Genomic DNA, 14,490 nt, shown 5'->3' on the forward strand with positions numbered 1-14,490 from the left:
AACATTTCTCACGGATGACAGAAAAGAAATTGTACCGTAGTTAGGTTTTACTGGTTGCGTTTGACATTGAACGTTAAAAGTGAAAATCTATCAATAGAACAGTCCTCGTTGCGTCTATATAATGTTTGCTGCCCCTCCCGACTTCGTTCGGGTAATATATTTTTGATTTAGCTCCTCAGGGTTGAAGAAAAGGAAGTAGAGTACTTATTACTAATCATTGAATAGCAAAATAATTCTATTTCTCTAAATCGTTGCCTATATATATTTATATATATATATATATATATATATATATATATATATATATATATATATATATATATATATCATATTATACTAGTGGAGCCCCTGTGAAAATACAGTCGGTAGTTTTTGAGTGTATTGCGCTCAGACAGACATACAGAAGCACGACTTTGTTTTATGGATGTGATGGGTGCGCGAAGCTGGGAGCAGAATACCAATTTAACGAAAAAGAACGAACGAGCGACAAAAACGTAAAATCTTCAGAATTATGAGATATTTAAATTAAAGCGTGAAACATACGCGGGACGGTTTATACAACGCATTAGCACATCACAGGCGAATAGATCGGTTGGCAAATATTTATAACTCATTAAACTATCCGATAGCCGAGATAGATAACGATTATACTTATAATATGTATGTAAGCTATTAAAAAAAATACAAAATAACTTACACGAGGACACAATCGTGTTGTCTTTGCACATTAATAAATTTAAAAAAAAAATATAAACAGTTCTAAAAAATGACAATCATGTACATTTTATCATTAAGTATGATTAAGATCAATGTACGCTTATGTCATTGAAATGCATCGCGATAAGTGATTTACTCGGAATAATGATCGTTAAATGCCATATGGAGACAACAACTGCGCACACGCAACACAGCCGTATGATAAGTTGATTGTTTGACACGATCGTTATAATTTGAAACAATTTTATTCTTAAACGAAACATTTTCATTTGAATTATTAGCGGATGAACTATTTAATATTGAAAGAGAATAATGTTTATCATAACTGAAGGGTGCGGGTTCAAATCAAAAACCACTAAGTACCAATATGCTTAATTCGGCTGTGAAGGAAAAGATGAGGAAAACGGCATGATTCGGAAGAAACTCTGTCACGTTTGTATTCACCAATCCGCATCGAAGCGGCGTGGTGGCGTAGGCTTTAAATCTACGCCTCAAGAGGAGAGAAAATTGAATCCCGTTTAGTTTCTTCCGCCGGTCCTTCTCAGGTCTTAGGTATTTCCTTCCATACCGATGCCAAATTTTTGCCAATCAATAAGCAAGCACATCTATATTTATTAAAATAATTTTACTTCGATTTTCAAGTGGTGATCCATTAGACTGTCTACTTTAATTAATAAATATAATAAGTACTTACATAATCAGACAAGCTCTTCATTCCATAGGGGAATCGTTCTCTGTCAGGTACGAGGCGGCCTCTCGGATCACGTTCCCTCTCAGGCCAGCAGTCGTCCACGTTGATGTACTCGTAGCCAACAGCTGCATAGCCTTCATTCACGAGGATGTCTGTCATCGTCCGGAAGAGACGGTCACTGGGGAAATATAACTATATCAGACATCACCCTCCGATCTACTGATAAGTATGTTCATTATAAAAATCTTATCTCCTTATCATCCAAACTATGATCAAAAATAGAAGTTAAGAAGTAACAGCCTGTAAATGTTTCCCTGATAAAGCCTCTCCCTTTGAAGAGCTCATTCCACCACGCTGCACCAATGCGCATTGGTGGATACACATGTGATATAATTTCGGTGAAATTAGACACATGCAGGTTTCCTCACGATGTTTTCCTTCACCGCCGAGCACGCTTTGAATTATAAACACAAAATCACATGAAAACACATTTACTTGTCTAGACTTGAAACCTCTATTAACCTCGGTTAAGATTCATGCGTTCTAGCCACTGGGCCATTTCAAATATATATACATATACTAGATCTTTTTTAGTTGATTCTACACAATGAAAGGATCGACCGAAAAGTCAATGATATGAACATATTTGGTGGAGCGCCACAATTAACATCAAAATTTCGCAAAATTATATTCATTGTGAAAGTTAGTTAGTATATAAATATATTCTCCTCTTTCTGGCGTGTATCTACGCTAGTTCAGCGCAAAATATTCTGCCAATGACACGTATAAAAGAGACGATACGTATGAGATCAATCGGTTTCAAATTTTGAAGTGCTTAATGATATTGAATGGAAACCATGTAATACTACACTAAATATCTAGAGCAACTTGATAAATAAATAAATTAATTAACAAATACATACAATGTTATAAATATAGATGAAAATATATTACACATATTACAACGAGACGTATAATGGCTCAAACGCTAGAAAACATGGAGAGCATCCGAACAAGCACCCCTAAATTTTCTTGTGTTTCAACTATGTGTTATAATTAATATCATGAAGGCGGTGAAGAAAACGTAGAAAGAAAGCTGGTGTGTGACACCTGAAATCATGCCACGTGTATAAATTGACCTGTATTGAAACAGCGTGATGAAATAAACTCCAAAACTTTTCCTTATAAAGAGGTCTTACCCAAGCTGTGGAAATTTACGTCATTTAAACTCTATTCTTATAAGACTGCCTCGTTGGTCCAGTGGCTAGATATAAGGCCGCTGACCCGAGGTCCTGGGTTCAATTCCCAGAACTGGCCAATAAAAAAAAAGTTATTGGGTTTTTCTGTAGTATTGGCGATCTAATGCGCCATAAACCTTGAAACTAAGATATTATGGCTCTTGCGCCTAGTTATTATTATTGGCTCACTCTCCCTTCAAACCGGAACACAACAATACGAAGTATAGCTACATAGTGGTAAAATATGGTAAGTGGGTGGTGCCTATCTAAACGGTCTAACACAAAGCCCTACCACCAAGTAAGACAATAACTGAAACTAGTTAATAGAAAAAAATATATAAACTCACCTTATACAGTTGTCAGGGTCGTTTTTGCAGTCAGTGTTGCATCTGAATCGTTCCCACGCCAGCCAACCCATCGGTGGGGTTAATGCCAATCCATTGTCTAACCCCGATATCTTCCCCAACAGGCACACAACCACGAAAACTGTCCATATACACGATTTCCACGACGCCATTTTTATTTTAAAGGAGAACTATGTAAATTTCAAACACTACCTCTTCAAGGAACCTATCCACATAATTTTATTAAATTTCGCCTCAAGCTACCGTGTTACGTTACATTTGTCAGTATACTGTCATCGCCTTGAGTTTAGAGCAAGGAGTTAGCCTCTAAAGAGTTTATCAATGTTGTTAAGTCAGAGATTATCTGTAACAAATAAAATTAAATGTTATTACGTGTAAACAGTTCGTGAACTTTATTTAGGTCGGATATTATTTCCTATGACAAATGTCAATGGCGAGAATGCAATTATATCTAATAATAATATGTTGATAAATAAAACAAGCTTCACCTTGATCTATCATTCACCTATATTACAAAACTGGAGTTAGTGTTTGTATAACTGATCTTAGCGGAAGAATATATCATTAGTGAGTTGGTGGTAACTGCCCCATGTTTTACCACCACGTAAAAATATAAATACACTAAAATATGTATGAAAATCAACAAATACTAACTCTACACTTATAATATGCCTTGTATATTAAACTCTACGCTTTTGAGTTATACGCCTTATATATTAGTATTTCTTTTCCCAAAAGATTAAAATTTATTAATTGACAAAGTTGAATATCTGGGTAATTTTATTTTTAAGCAGCTGTACCTTGCTCCAATAGTATATTTCACGCTGGATTTAGTTTAATTATGTCGACTCACAAAAACAGACAACATTAATAAGCTCTTGTCTATGATTCATCTATAACCACTATGGTTATCTGTAATCAGAAATTATATCACGTTTCCTTCCATCAGACAGATGATACAATTAGAATCAATTAAAAAAAAACTTGTGTAATGGTCCGACTACACGTGCTGACTTACTTCCGCAGTTCAATAAAGAGATAGCTTAGAGTACGTTGTATGTGACAAAAGAAAAGTTATATAAGTATTTGCATAGAAAAAAATAATAACGCTAAAATAACGTACAACAAAATATTTTAATATGTTGATGTATTTTGAAAATAGTTCCTATATTTAATAAACACGCTGTGTGAATTTTCTCACTAACTCCTAAACCGTTTACGCGCGCAAACTGGTTTGCTCGAGTAAGCAGAAAGACCTTTACACATACAGAGGACTTCAATAAAACAATCATAATTATGTTAAAGTACGTAAATCATCTATGTTACGCTTTTTATGCTCTACAATAATTTGTATTATGTATTTTTTTCTACTATAATTATAATGGTATAATTTATGTACTTCACGCTATAATTTGTTTTAATATATCAGAGTTTTGATAGTTAATAAATTAACCGCCAACGATTAATCGTTGCAGAGTAATGTTAACTAAACATATATTTAGAAGAATATGAAACTCACGCTTGTCAGATCAATAGTCTAATTTTAAAACTGGTGAAATTGCAAAGTGCTGTTATATATAATAATGGTAATTTTCAAACCTTTTCTGACGCGCGCTGAATCGTCTAGTTTATGTATTATGTATATTGGTTAAGTAGACTATAGAGTCGATATTTTTTTGAAATGGTTATAATCTATGCCCGTTCTACAAAGACTTGCATATTTTACGGTTCTTAAGCATATTTGTAACGTCCCTGCTGTTGCCCTGAGTCAGCTGAATATCATTTTTAAAGTAAAGTGTTGCAAGCGGTCATGATTTGTAAAGTCATTATTTTCATACAGATAATATTTCATTGCAAAATAAATTAAAGAAATATATAACATTAAAAAATTGACATATTCGTCGAAGTGTAACGGATTATGCTAACGTTACCAGAAATTTAATCTGATATGAGATTGATTACTAATCTGTGTAATCAGAAACTTATTTTTACACTGTGTGGTTAAGTTTTGGATACATTTTATTTTTTTCTTTAAGTAATGATATAATTATAGATATAAACAAATGATGACGTAAAAATAGTGTAAATGATTACCTATAAAATTACTCATAAGAATCTACTTGAATAAAGTATAATTCGTTTTATATTTTTATCTAAATTAAGTTTTTTATTTTGTTTTGTCTTCAATAAGTTTCATCGTCGTTCATTCATTAATTACAAAATTTTGACCATGTCACACACATTAGATAAAATAGCTGCTATCTTTTAATATACTTAGTGCACTCAGGTACCTTAGTTGCAAGACTTTAATAACTAATTATTTATTTAATATTTGCGTTATGACATTGGTCAAGTTGATTACATTGAAATATTAATACAGTTATTTTTTAATCTAAATTACTTTTAGGTTTTAAGACATATGTAGTTCAAGTTCTTGTTGGAAAGTTGTTTTTTTACCATAAGTAAGTATTTTGAGGCCGCCTAACGACGTAGAAGTCGCAGCTTCGATCCTTACGCTAATGTCGTCCCCACTCCTAGCACAGACTTGACACTTAATGGAGGGGTAAATAGGATTATTAAGAATTTCTTAAAACGGGTATTACTATATACGAGCAAATTTATTTCCAATGTTTTCCTTCACTGTGTTCTAACATAATATATTCTTCAATCAATCAATCAATCAATCAACAGCCAATCGTTGTCCACTGCTGAACATAGGCCTCTCCCAAGGTGCGCCAAAGCTCCCTGTCCTCCGCCTTCCGCATCCAGTTGGCGCCCGCCACCTTCTTAAGGTCGTCGGTCCACCTGGCTGGAGGGCGCCCTACGCTGCGCTTGCCGATTCGCAGTCTCCACTCTAGGACTATATATTCTTATATAAAACATATTGCTTTGTTTAGTTAACTACAAGACCAAATAAACATAGAGAGATTCATTCAAATAATAATATTATAACTTTTCGCATCTAATATATGTTTAGTTAAACACTATCTTCTCTCTTTCTATTATAATTCACTTGAAAATCAAAATAAGAACACACATAATTGTTGAACTTATTATTGAACCTCTTAATCATCATTTGTAATTATTTAATAACGGACGTTCGAAATATAAAATTGAAATATCAAGCAGTAAAAAACTTATAAGGCTGTTCTTTTAAAGTTATTTCAAACAAAAGTATATCGGTATTGCATTCTTATTGTAATAATAATAAAGATTATTATTGAATACATTTTATAGTTCAGTGTAGTGCAAGGTAAAATGTGAAGCAATACATTGCAATACTTAATGGTCGTTACAAGTATTTACTTAAGAATGATAAGCCTTAACTGCTTAAATGGTATTATTAGTGAATTTTCAAATTTTAATTATATAGTTGTATAAAAAAACACAAAAGTAAATTAAATATAACTTCGCCCGCTTCCATCCTAGATTATTTATTTAATAAATAATTTCAGACAGTATTTTAAAACCTATTTCCTAAACTACGACATACAAGCGCCTGATACGGTTGTCGAAATATGATTTACTAATTTGACTAAATACTGACCGCTCATTGGTCGTCTGTTGCGTCATACGCTGCCATCGATTAATTACAATTCAGATTAAATAAAAATTACTAAATTTGTCATTTGACATCGATAGGCGTTTCATAAGCTGGAGTAAAGTTATATGATAAAACAAAAAAAAAAAACTAGGCATAATAATTTTAGTTTCGATAATGATAATTTAAAAAGTTTATATATTTTATGGTTTTTATTTTAAAATTTTATTATTACAATTAGTTGCGATTTTAACTGTGTCAAAGTTTTACTACCGGAGAAGGTTTTATTAGCATATAACAAATCAATGTGATTTATAGTTTATCCAATGTAACACAGGTCAGCTTCCGCAATATTATTTACAAAAATCGTCCAAGGTTGTACAATCATAATTTTATTTATATTCCAATCTAATTTGTAATTGTATTGTATATAATATTACACACGTTGCAGAAGTTTAATAAGGTAAAGTATGATGTGAGTGATGACTGCATTTTGCTTTTTATCCATCGGGCTAAGATGGCGCAGTGTGTAGAAGTTTATATGTTTTGAAGGGAAATCAGCGAGTGGTCGTGACGACGGTGCTCAACGAGGAGTAAGTGTGGAAGTTTTCCTTCTATGAGATTGTTATGGTCAAGAAGGCGGAGCGCAATCGGAAAAGGTCGTCTCACCTCTTCCACATCTCCAACACGCGGGGCTTAAAAGATAAGGCAAAGCATAATATATAAATCGTAAAGCTTCAGATAGCCCTGTGGAGTACGTCAGCTGGGATGGCCTCGTACTACCATACAAGCCGTACTTACAAGGTGACTTTTCGAGATCAATTTTCCTTGAGGAAAGCTCCACTGAGCAAGTGACCTACCGAGCGAAGCAAGGCATTTTTCATAATTCAATTTTATATATCATTCAAGTTACAAATACAACACGTTCCATGATAACTAACTATTAACATATAAATCATGGCTCCTTAAGATATACAATCACATAAAAATCTGATATCACTAAACAATTAACTCTAATAAACGAATTGAATTAAAAAAAACATTTGTTCGTAAATGTAATGTACGGTACGGTTATCGTTACGTCACGTAATTACATTCGATGTTTGAAATTAACCTATAAATGTCAATCAAATCGGTCATACTACAAAAGTATGTGTAATTTTCTATTTAAAATTGATGTTTTGCGCATCCGTTGCCGTAAATTATAATTGATTAACTGAAATTACTGGTTTCATACTGTCGTTGCTTTGTTTAATTGGTTTACATAAATCATTCGTTTGAAACGTTTTTAATGGCATTTCTGTTTAAAAATTGAATCTCGTATTGAGAAAATAATCATTAATTTTTATTATAATGTCCTCCAGACTAATTTCGGTCACGGCGGCCAATATCAAGAGAGATTAGCCAAAGTTATGCTTCGTAGTTTCAATCAATCAACAGCCAATCGTTGTCCACTGCTGAACATAGGCCTCTCCCAAGGTGCGCCAAAGCTCCCTGTCCTCCGCCTTCCGCATCCAGTTGGTGCCCGCCAACTTCTTAAGGTCGTCGGTCCACCGGGCTGGAGGGCGGCCTACGCTTCGTAGTTTAATCCGCTTAAATTTAGACTTTTGACGTGAGAAACTTGAATTTAATTTTCTTGTGTTTATATAGAGTACAATAATAGCCGCTGAATGTCCCACTGCTGGCCTTATTCTCAACCCGTCCTGTTGCTTTTGGTTACAAATACAATGATGGGATCGGGCTCGGCTGAGAAGGAAAAAATCAGTCACGTGTATATGCATCCAATTAGGACAACCTATCAGATCGAGTCATTCCAACCTGTCAAATGGAGAGGGACCTTAGCCCAGTGGGACATTTACCACCCTTTACATTACAATACAAAACGTATAATGTCGGAAAATACACAAAGGTATACGAGAATTAATCGCTAATGATCCTTGGCGATGTTAAAAACAAAAAATGCATTTCCTTTAATAAACAAAAACACGCCGCTTGCAATAATTAATTACTCAGTCACGTGACGGTAGAGCGATCAACCTACGGGTTTACGTAATTTTATGTAAGAAACCGGCCAACATGTTGCTTGGTCCAGTTGTTACGTCCACACACCGTACAACCGACAATTCTATATAAAACAGATACTAGGTGAATGCTGCTTTAGTCGTTATTGTGAGAGCAATTAATATCATAATACATAACGTATGTATTTAATGAAGGCAGTCTGTACACGTGGAAATCCTTGATCGACAAATTTGTTTTCCATGTAATAGGACGTTTTCGTTTTCAAGCCTTTTATCGAAGTGATATCTTATGATCTCGTATTTATTTTAAAACGGTACAGATTATACAATAGCAATAATTAGATCGTGATTTTTAACCCGGTCAAGCAACTGAGTTTTCGTGTGCTTTTTATAATTAATATCGTGTTGGGCGTTGAAAGAATATATAAACATCGACAATTTTTAAAATTTATTTTAACCAATTATGCACGCATTAGTTGTTACAATTGATAACAATCGTAGTACTTAAGCAACATGTAGAACTCGCTCTTGATTTAAGACAGAGCAAATCGGGTGCTTGCAAAAAATATTCGTTTAAAAATTGATAAAATAGATAGAAAAATATTCTAGATTTGTTTAAAAAGGAGTACCATGATTAATCCTATTTTTTTAATTATATTCATATGGTGAGTAGCAGGCAGCAGTTTCAATATTTTGTTATTTTCGAAAACGTCAGTCGTGGTGACTTATTTTATTATTACTTTTTATACTTATTTGTATTATTTTATTTTATAAATAAATAATTCAATTGTATTCAATTATGAACCGGTCTTAGGATATTTATCGGACAAGAGTAAACAGTGACTTTCTTACCGGTTTTTCTCGGTAGAATCTAAATTCCGAACCAGTGCTAATTTTAAATTTAATTTAATCTTGTAAAATGACTCTTCAATATTGCATGAGGCTCACTTGAAAAAAGTATATTTTGATTTGATTTATAATGTAATGTTCGACAAAATGTGTTTTTTCTTTCCTTTTCTTTAATATTATAGAAAAATATCGTTGAACAAGATCCTTATTTATTGCATGAGTCATATAAAGCTTCGTATGTGCCAATAATCGAGGGTCAAAGATTTTATTCATAGCTACATATCTTAAAATGACCGTGTGCAAGTAAATATTCAATATATATATATATATATATATATATATATATATATATATATATATTTAATGTGACGTATTCTGTCCAAATATTTGGACAACAAATAGTTAATTCAATACACGAAGACATGCCTCATTATTGTGCATACATTGCACACTTGCACTGTAGCGATTGGAAAATAAGTAACTTCTGTCTTTCTTGCCGGTTCTTGTGTGATATTTAATAAAATCTTGTTGTAGTTACAGGAGGACATCATCATCGTCGTATAATCATAATTAAAAGATCACATTATTACAGATAGTATAAATCAAAATATTAATGTAACTTTTATACTGACTGTACTAAATTTAATCGAATGTTTTGAACTGGTTATTTATATGTGCCAATTAAACCGGTCGCGTAGACTTTCTGCCTCACCGGCCGTTCCCTTTGTACAATGTCATTTTGCAATATACACTTATTTACCCAACTGATATCGCGTTTATACGATCAAGAAAGGACGTTTATTGTCTTTAATATAATTTATTTGTTCAATATACAAAACAAATTAAACTATAAATTAAGAAAAAACAATGTTTTATGTCCCAATGTGTAGAACGAACTATGCTAAAAATCGCTTTTTAGTAAGAGCATGTGACAATCATAATAAACGCTACACTAGTATAGATATATTTAACGAAAATTTATTTAAGTTCAAAGAAGCTCTAAAAAACTGTATTTGTCAGTAATATACTTATCGTTTTTTTTTTTTTTTTTTTTTTCTGTTTTAAATTATTTTTAATACTTTATTCATATATCTTAATAAATTGTTAAATAACTTGTTATCGTTAGGTTCACTCCATGTTTGTTTGTATAAGTGGAAACTTTGTTGGCTTAAGTGAAATTTATTTTGTTACTAAATTTTATGTATTATATTATGCTGTATGTTTCCCAAATAAATAAAATAAAATAAAATAAAAATATTTTAAATAAGTAGATTGCCGTCTGCTGTGAGTCACCACCACCCATAAACACTGGCACTAAGAAATATAAACCATCTCTCGCAATGACAATGCACCAACCTTGAGAAAAAATATGTATGGCTTGGGTCTATAGTCATCCTAGGTCACTCACCCTTCAAACCATAACTCAGCAATATTTATTATTTCTGTTTGGCGGTAAGCATATCTAATAAGTGGGTGCTACCCAGACGGGCGTGCACAATGCCTTACCTAGTATGTAAAAGTGTAAATTCCAATTTTATATAGTTATGTTATGTATTTTTAAATATTTTTTGTTGCAATAAACACTACGAAAGAAGTTATACAACCTTGGAAATCTTGTCCTACTTGTTACCCTTTACAAATAAGTCAGGAAAACATCTTATTTTTTGTTTAGAGCATAAATAACAATATGTAATGATTGCACGGGTTTGAACCCACGATCATCGGTTAAGATTCACGCGATCTAATCACTAGGCCATCTCGGCTTTTCGTATGATAAGAAGTTAAAATAAATTATTATTATGCGAATCTTCGACAGAAAAACCAAATAAGCTTTTATTGGGCCGACCTGGGACCCAGAACCTCGGGATCTGCCTTATCTCTAGCCACTAGACCAACGAGGCAATCAAATACAATAATGAAGACATATAATATAATATAATGACTATTATGATATTGGTATATTTCATACAAAGAAGTGATTAAATTTATTAAAGATTATATTTGCGTTAAGACTTCGCAATAAAATGTCACGTTTCAAATTTAATTAATGTTGATTATAGACTTACCTATCTCGTATAAGGCTTTGAATTTTATTATATATTTTACTATAAAGTATAATACCAAACAATCATTATAAATGCCACGATTTATTGCAAATGCCTTCATTAGAACCACATAAAAGGAATATAATATGTATATAATTTCCTAACAAACTATTTTACTTATAGATATATAATAAATTGCAATAACGTTTAACAATATAGTTGACGACGACGAAATAGTGTGTTTTTGATTAATCCTTAAAAAAGTTATTTTTTGTTACAATTTCGTAAATGACCACCCAAACATATAAATAATTTCACATGTTTAAAAATCCATATACAAGCAAAAAACCACTGACTGCTTGACTGACTTACTCATGATGACATCAACGAAACCACAGGTCCGATTAACTTGATATATAGCATAGTTATACCTTTCACGACGCAGACGCTCATTAAGAATAGATTTTACACAAAGCATATTCAAAATTAATTTTCATCATACACGTTAATCGTGAGGAGCAGTAATATTTTACAAAAAAGTTTGGTAGTGTAACTCGTCATCGAAAATACCAAGTGATTAAAACTGTCACCTATGGCTTTCTGTGAAGAGATATTTGTTATTATACGACATATTAGCAAAATATTTGGCGCTCAACTAGTAGTAGATAAAGAAATATATTTTTTTTACCTTAAAAGAAACACGATGGCATTGAATGAATGGATGAATGATTTTGTATTCAGTGACACTCAGTATGATATCAAAATTCTAAAGATACCCAACACATCCAAATCTGTTCAGACATTCAAAAGTTATGGTGGAATGAAGAAACTCACATAAATACACTTGATTAGCGATCGAACAGTTAAACACTGACTTTTCTCTTTCTGTCATTATTGATTTGACATTCGAAAGAGGAAGACAGCGTTGTTTAATTAATAACCCGCTACAGAACGTTTTTAAGCAAAGCCACAAACAATTATTTAGCATTATCTTGTATATAATTTACATATATGTCTACTTTATACATACACAAAATGTCTGTGAACAAGCTGTTAATATGAGAAATTAAATTTATTAAGAATTAAATAAAATTATCATTCTATTTGCATCGACTACATAGTATTACGTTTCTTAAAAACTTAATCGGATATGAATGAACGAAATATTGAATGAACTTAACTGAGCTATTACGTCATGACCTTGATAGCTGTATTAGTAAAATACATTTAAAAGCTTGTAGTTCAGTGCGCGAATTATCTATTCTTATAAAAATCCTGACTGACTATCAACGGACAACCAAAATTACCCGAGTCTTGAAACATGAAATTCGAAACATTTGTTTATTTTATGTGGTAAGCATCCAATACGAAAAGATTTTTGAAAATTTCAATTTTTAATGGGGCAAAATGGAAAACTTTATATGAATTTTACTCGTATGAAGTCGGGACGGGAAGCCATTTTAATATTTGTTGTCAATTTATCAACCATTCATGCTGGCCAATATTGGTCGGTTCGATATTTAATATGGCGACTTCTTAGCGGTATAAATTTTATATAATTTGTCAGAATTAGTGAATCATACTCGAAATCCATCCCATCCATAGTTCGAAAACAAATCGTTTTACTTAAAGATAATAAAATTTTCTCCATACCATTTTTATTGAAACTAGTATTAATTCCGTCATACATTTACCATACAATGCGTTATTTTTAGCTTTCTGATTCAATTATAGCTTCAGAATAACGCCTCGTACACGATTATATCCGTAAGTGAAATGAATAGTTTTTTAAATAACATCTATAGCCTTAAACTAACAGTAAGAATCGAATTAAGTAAAGGAAAACATACATTTTGCGTAATGGTAGTCGAATCTAAAATGCTTTATGTTGCAAAGGTGGTGCTTATTGATATTTAATGTAAACAGTTAAGTAATAACCTGTAGTGGCTCGATATGCTGTATCATGGCTTTGCTTTCCGCTATTTCACGCAATAGAAAACATACTAGCGAAAGTTATATACAGCCAAATTAGCTCGGAGACGTTTTTGCGTTTGTAGTAGTTTCACCGTTAGTAGATAAATAAATAAACAAATACTTTTTATAAATATTTTATATAAAATATTTGATAGAACATTGATGGTAAGTCGTTTTTATATTGTACCAAAAATTCTGTCTTGAAATCACATAGAAAAACATTTCGCACTGTTTTGCAACATAAGTTTTCACTTTATTGCATAAATTTTATTATAAAGTAATTAGTAAGAAAATAATAATAAACAAAATGACACTTCTAACGCAACTTACGTGTGAGTTCGAGGCACGTGTTAGCTAGCACAAACTAGTTTGTTTTAGTCACTTTATGTAATTACACTACTACAAACGCAGAAACCTCTCCAAGCTGATTTATCAGTACACATTTTTTTACGAATCATATCATTAAAAAGCACATGTTTTTGAAAATAGTACTTTACCATAAAAAATAACACCAATTTTTATTCGAGGTTAAGATAAAAATAGCTGTAAAATCTTTTTTGGTTTTGGAATGAAAAATCGAACATTTTAATTATAGAAACTAATATTAATAATAATTATAATATCCTGGAACATTATTCACACACGGCAATCTGATCCAAAATTAAGCAGAGCTTTGCTATGGAAACCAGACAACTGATATACTACATATACTATTTTTCTTTTGAAAATACATACTCATATAGATAATTACCCCCAGACTCAAGACAAACAGACATGTTCATGCACACGAATGTCTGTCCTGGGTGGGAATCGAGCCCACAACCTTCGGCGTGAAAGGCAAGTATCTGCCAACCACGCCAACCGGCTCGTCAAAATAATATTACTCAATTAATCTCGATAACGCGGTGCCATCGGTAAGTAACCTGGATCAATAACACTTAAGAATATTATAATATAATCTGACAATCACGCCTCATTATCAATAATACGAATCTGAACATGTTCAGCTTGCACGCGATACGCTCTGTTAAATGAATTAACACAACGAT

At 32.3% G+C, this 14,490-nt stretch overlaps 1 protein-coding gene across 2 annotated transcripts in view; it reads right to left on the reverse strand.

Moving 5' to 3' along the window:
* Positions 1-14,490, reverse strand: part of LOC126776831 (alpha-N-acetylgalactosaminidase) — a 60,429-nt gene that overhangs the window by 27,317 nt on the left and 18,622 nt on the right. Inside the window, exons 1-3 of one of the 2 annotated variants that reach the window (XM_050499664.1) lie at positions 3,812-3,856; positions 2,994-3,354; positions 1,412-1,586 (exon numbers count right to left, since the gene is read on the reverse strand). In XM_050499664.1, the coding sequence (XP_050355621.1) occupies positions 1,412-1,586; positions 2,994-3,163 (345 nt within the window). In that variant the 5' untranslated portion in view covers positions 3,164-3,354; positions 3,812-3,856. Of the gene's footprint in view, positions 1-1,411; positions 1,587-2,993; positions 3,355-3,811; positions 3,857-14,490 lie in introns of those variants that run through there. The other variant, XM_050499663.1, reaches the window with a different exon arrangement.

The sequence above is a fragment of the Nymphalis io genome, chromosome 21 (genome assembly GCF_905147045.1).
Source record: "Nymphalis io chromosome 21, ilAglIoxx1.1, whole genome shotgun sequence".
Lineage (NCBI taxonomy): Eukaryota > Metazoa > Arthropoda > Insecta > Lepidoptera > Nymphalidae > Nymphalis > Nymphalis io.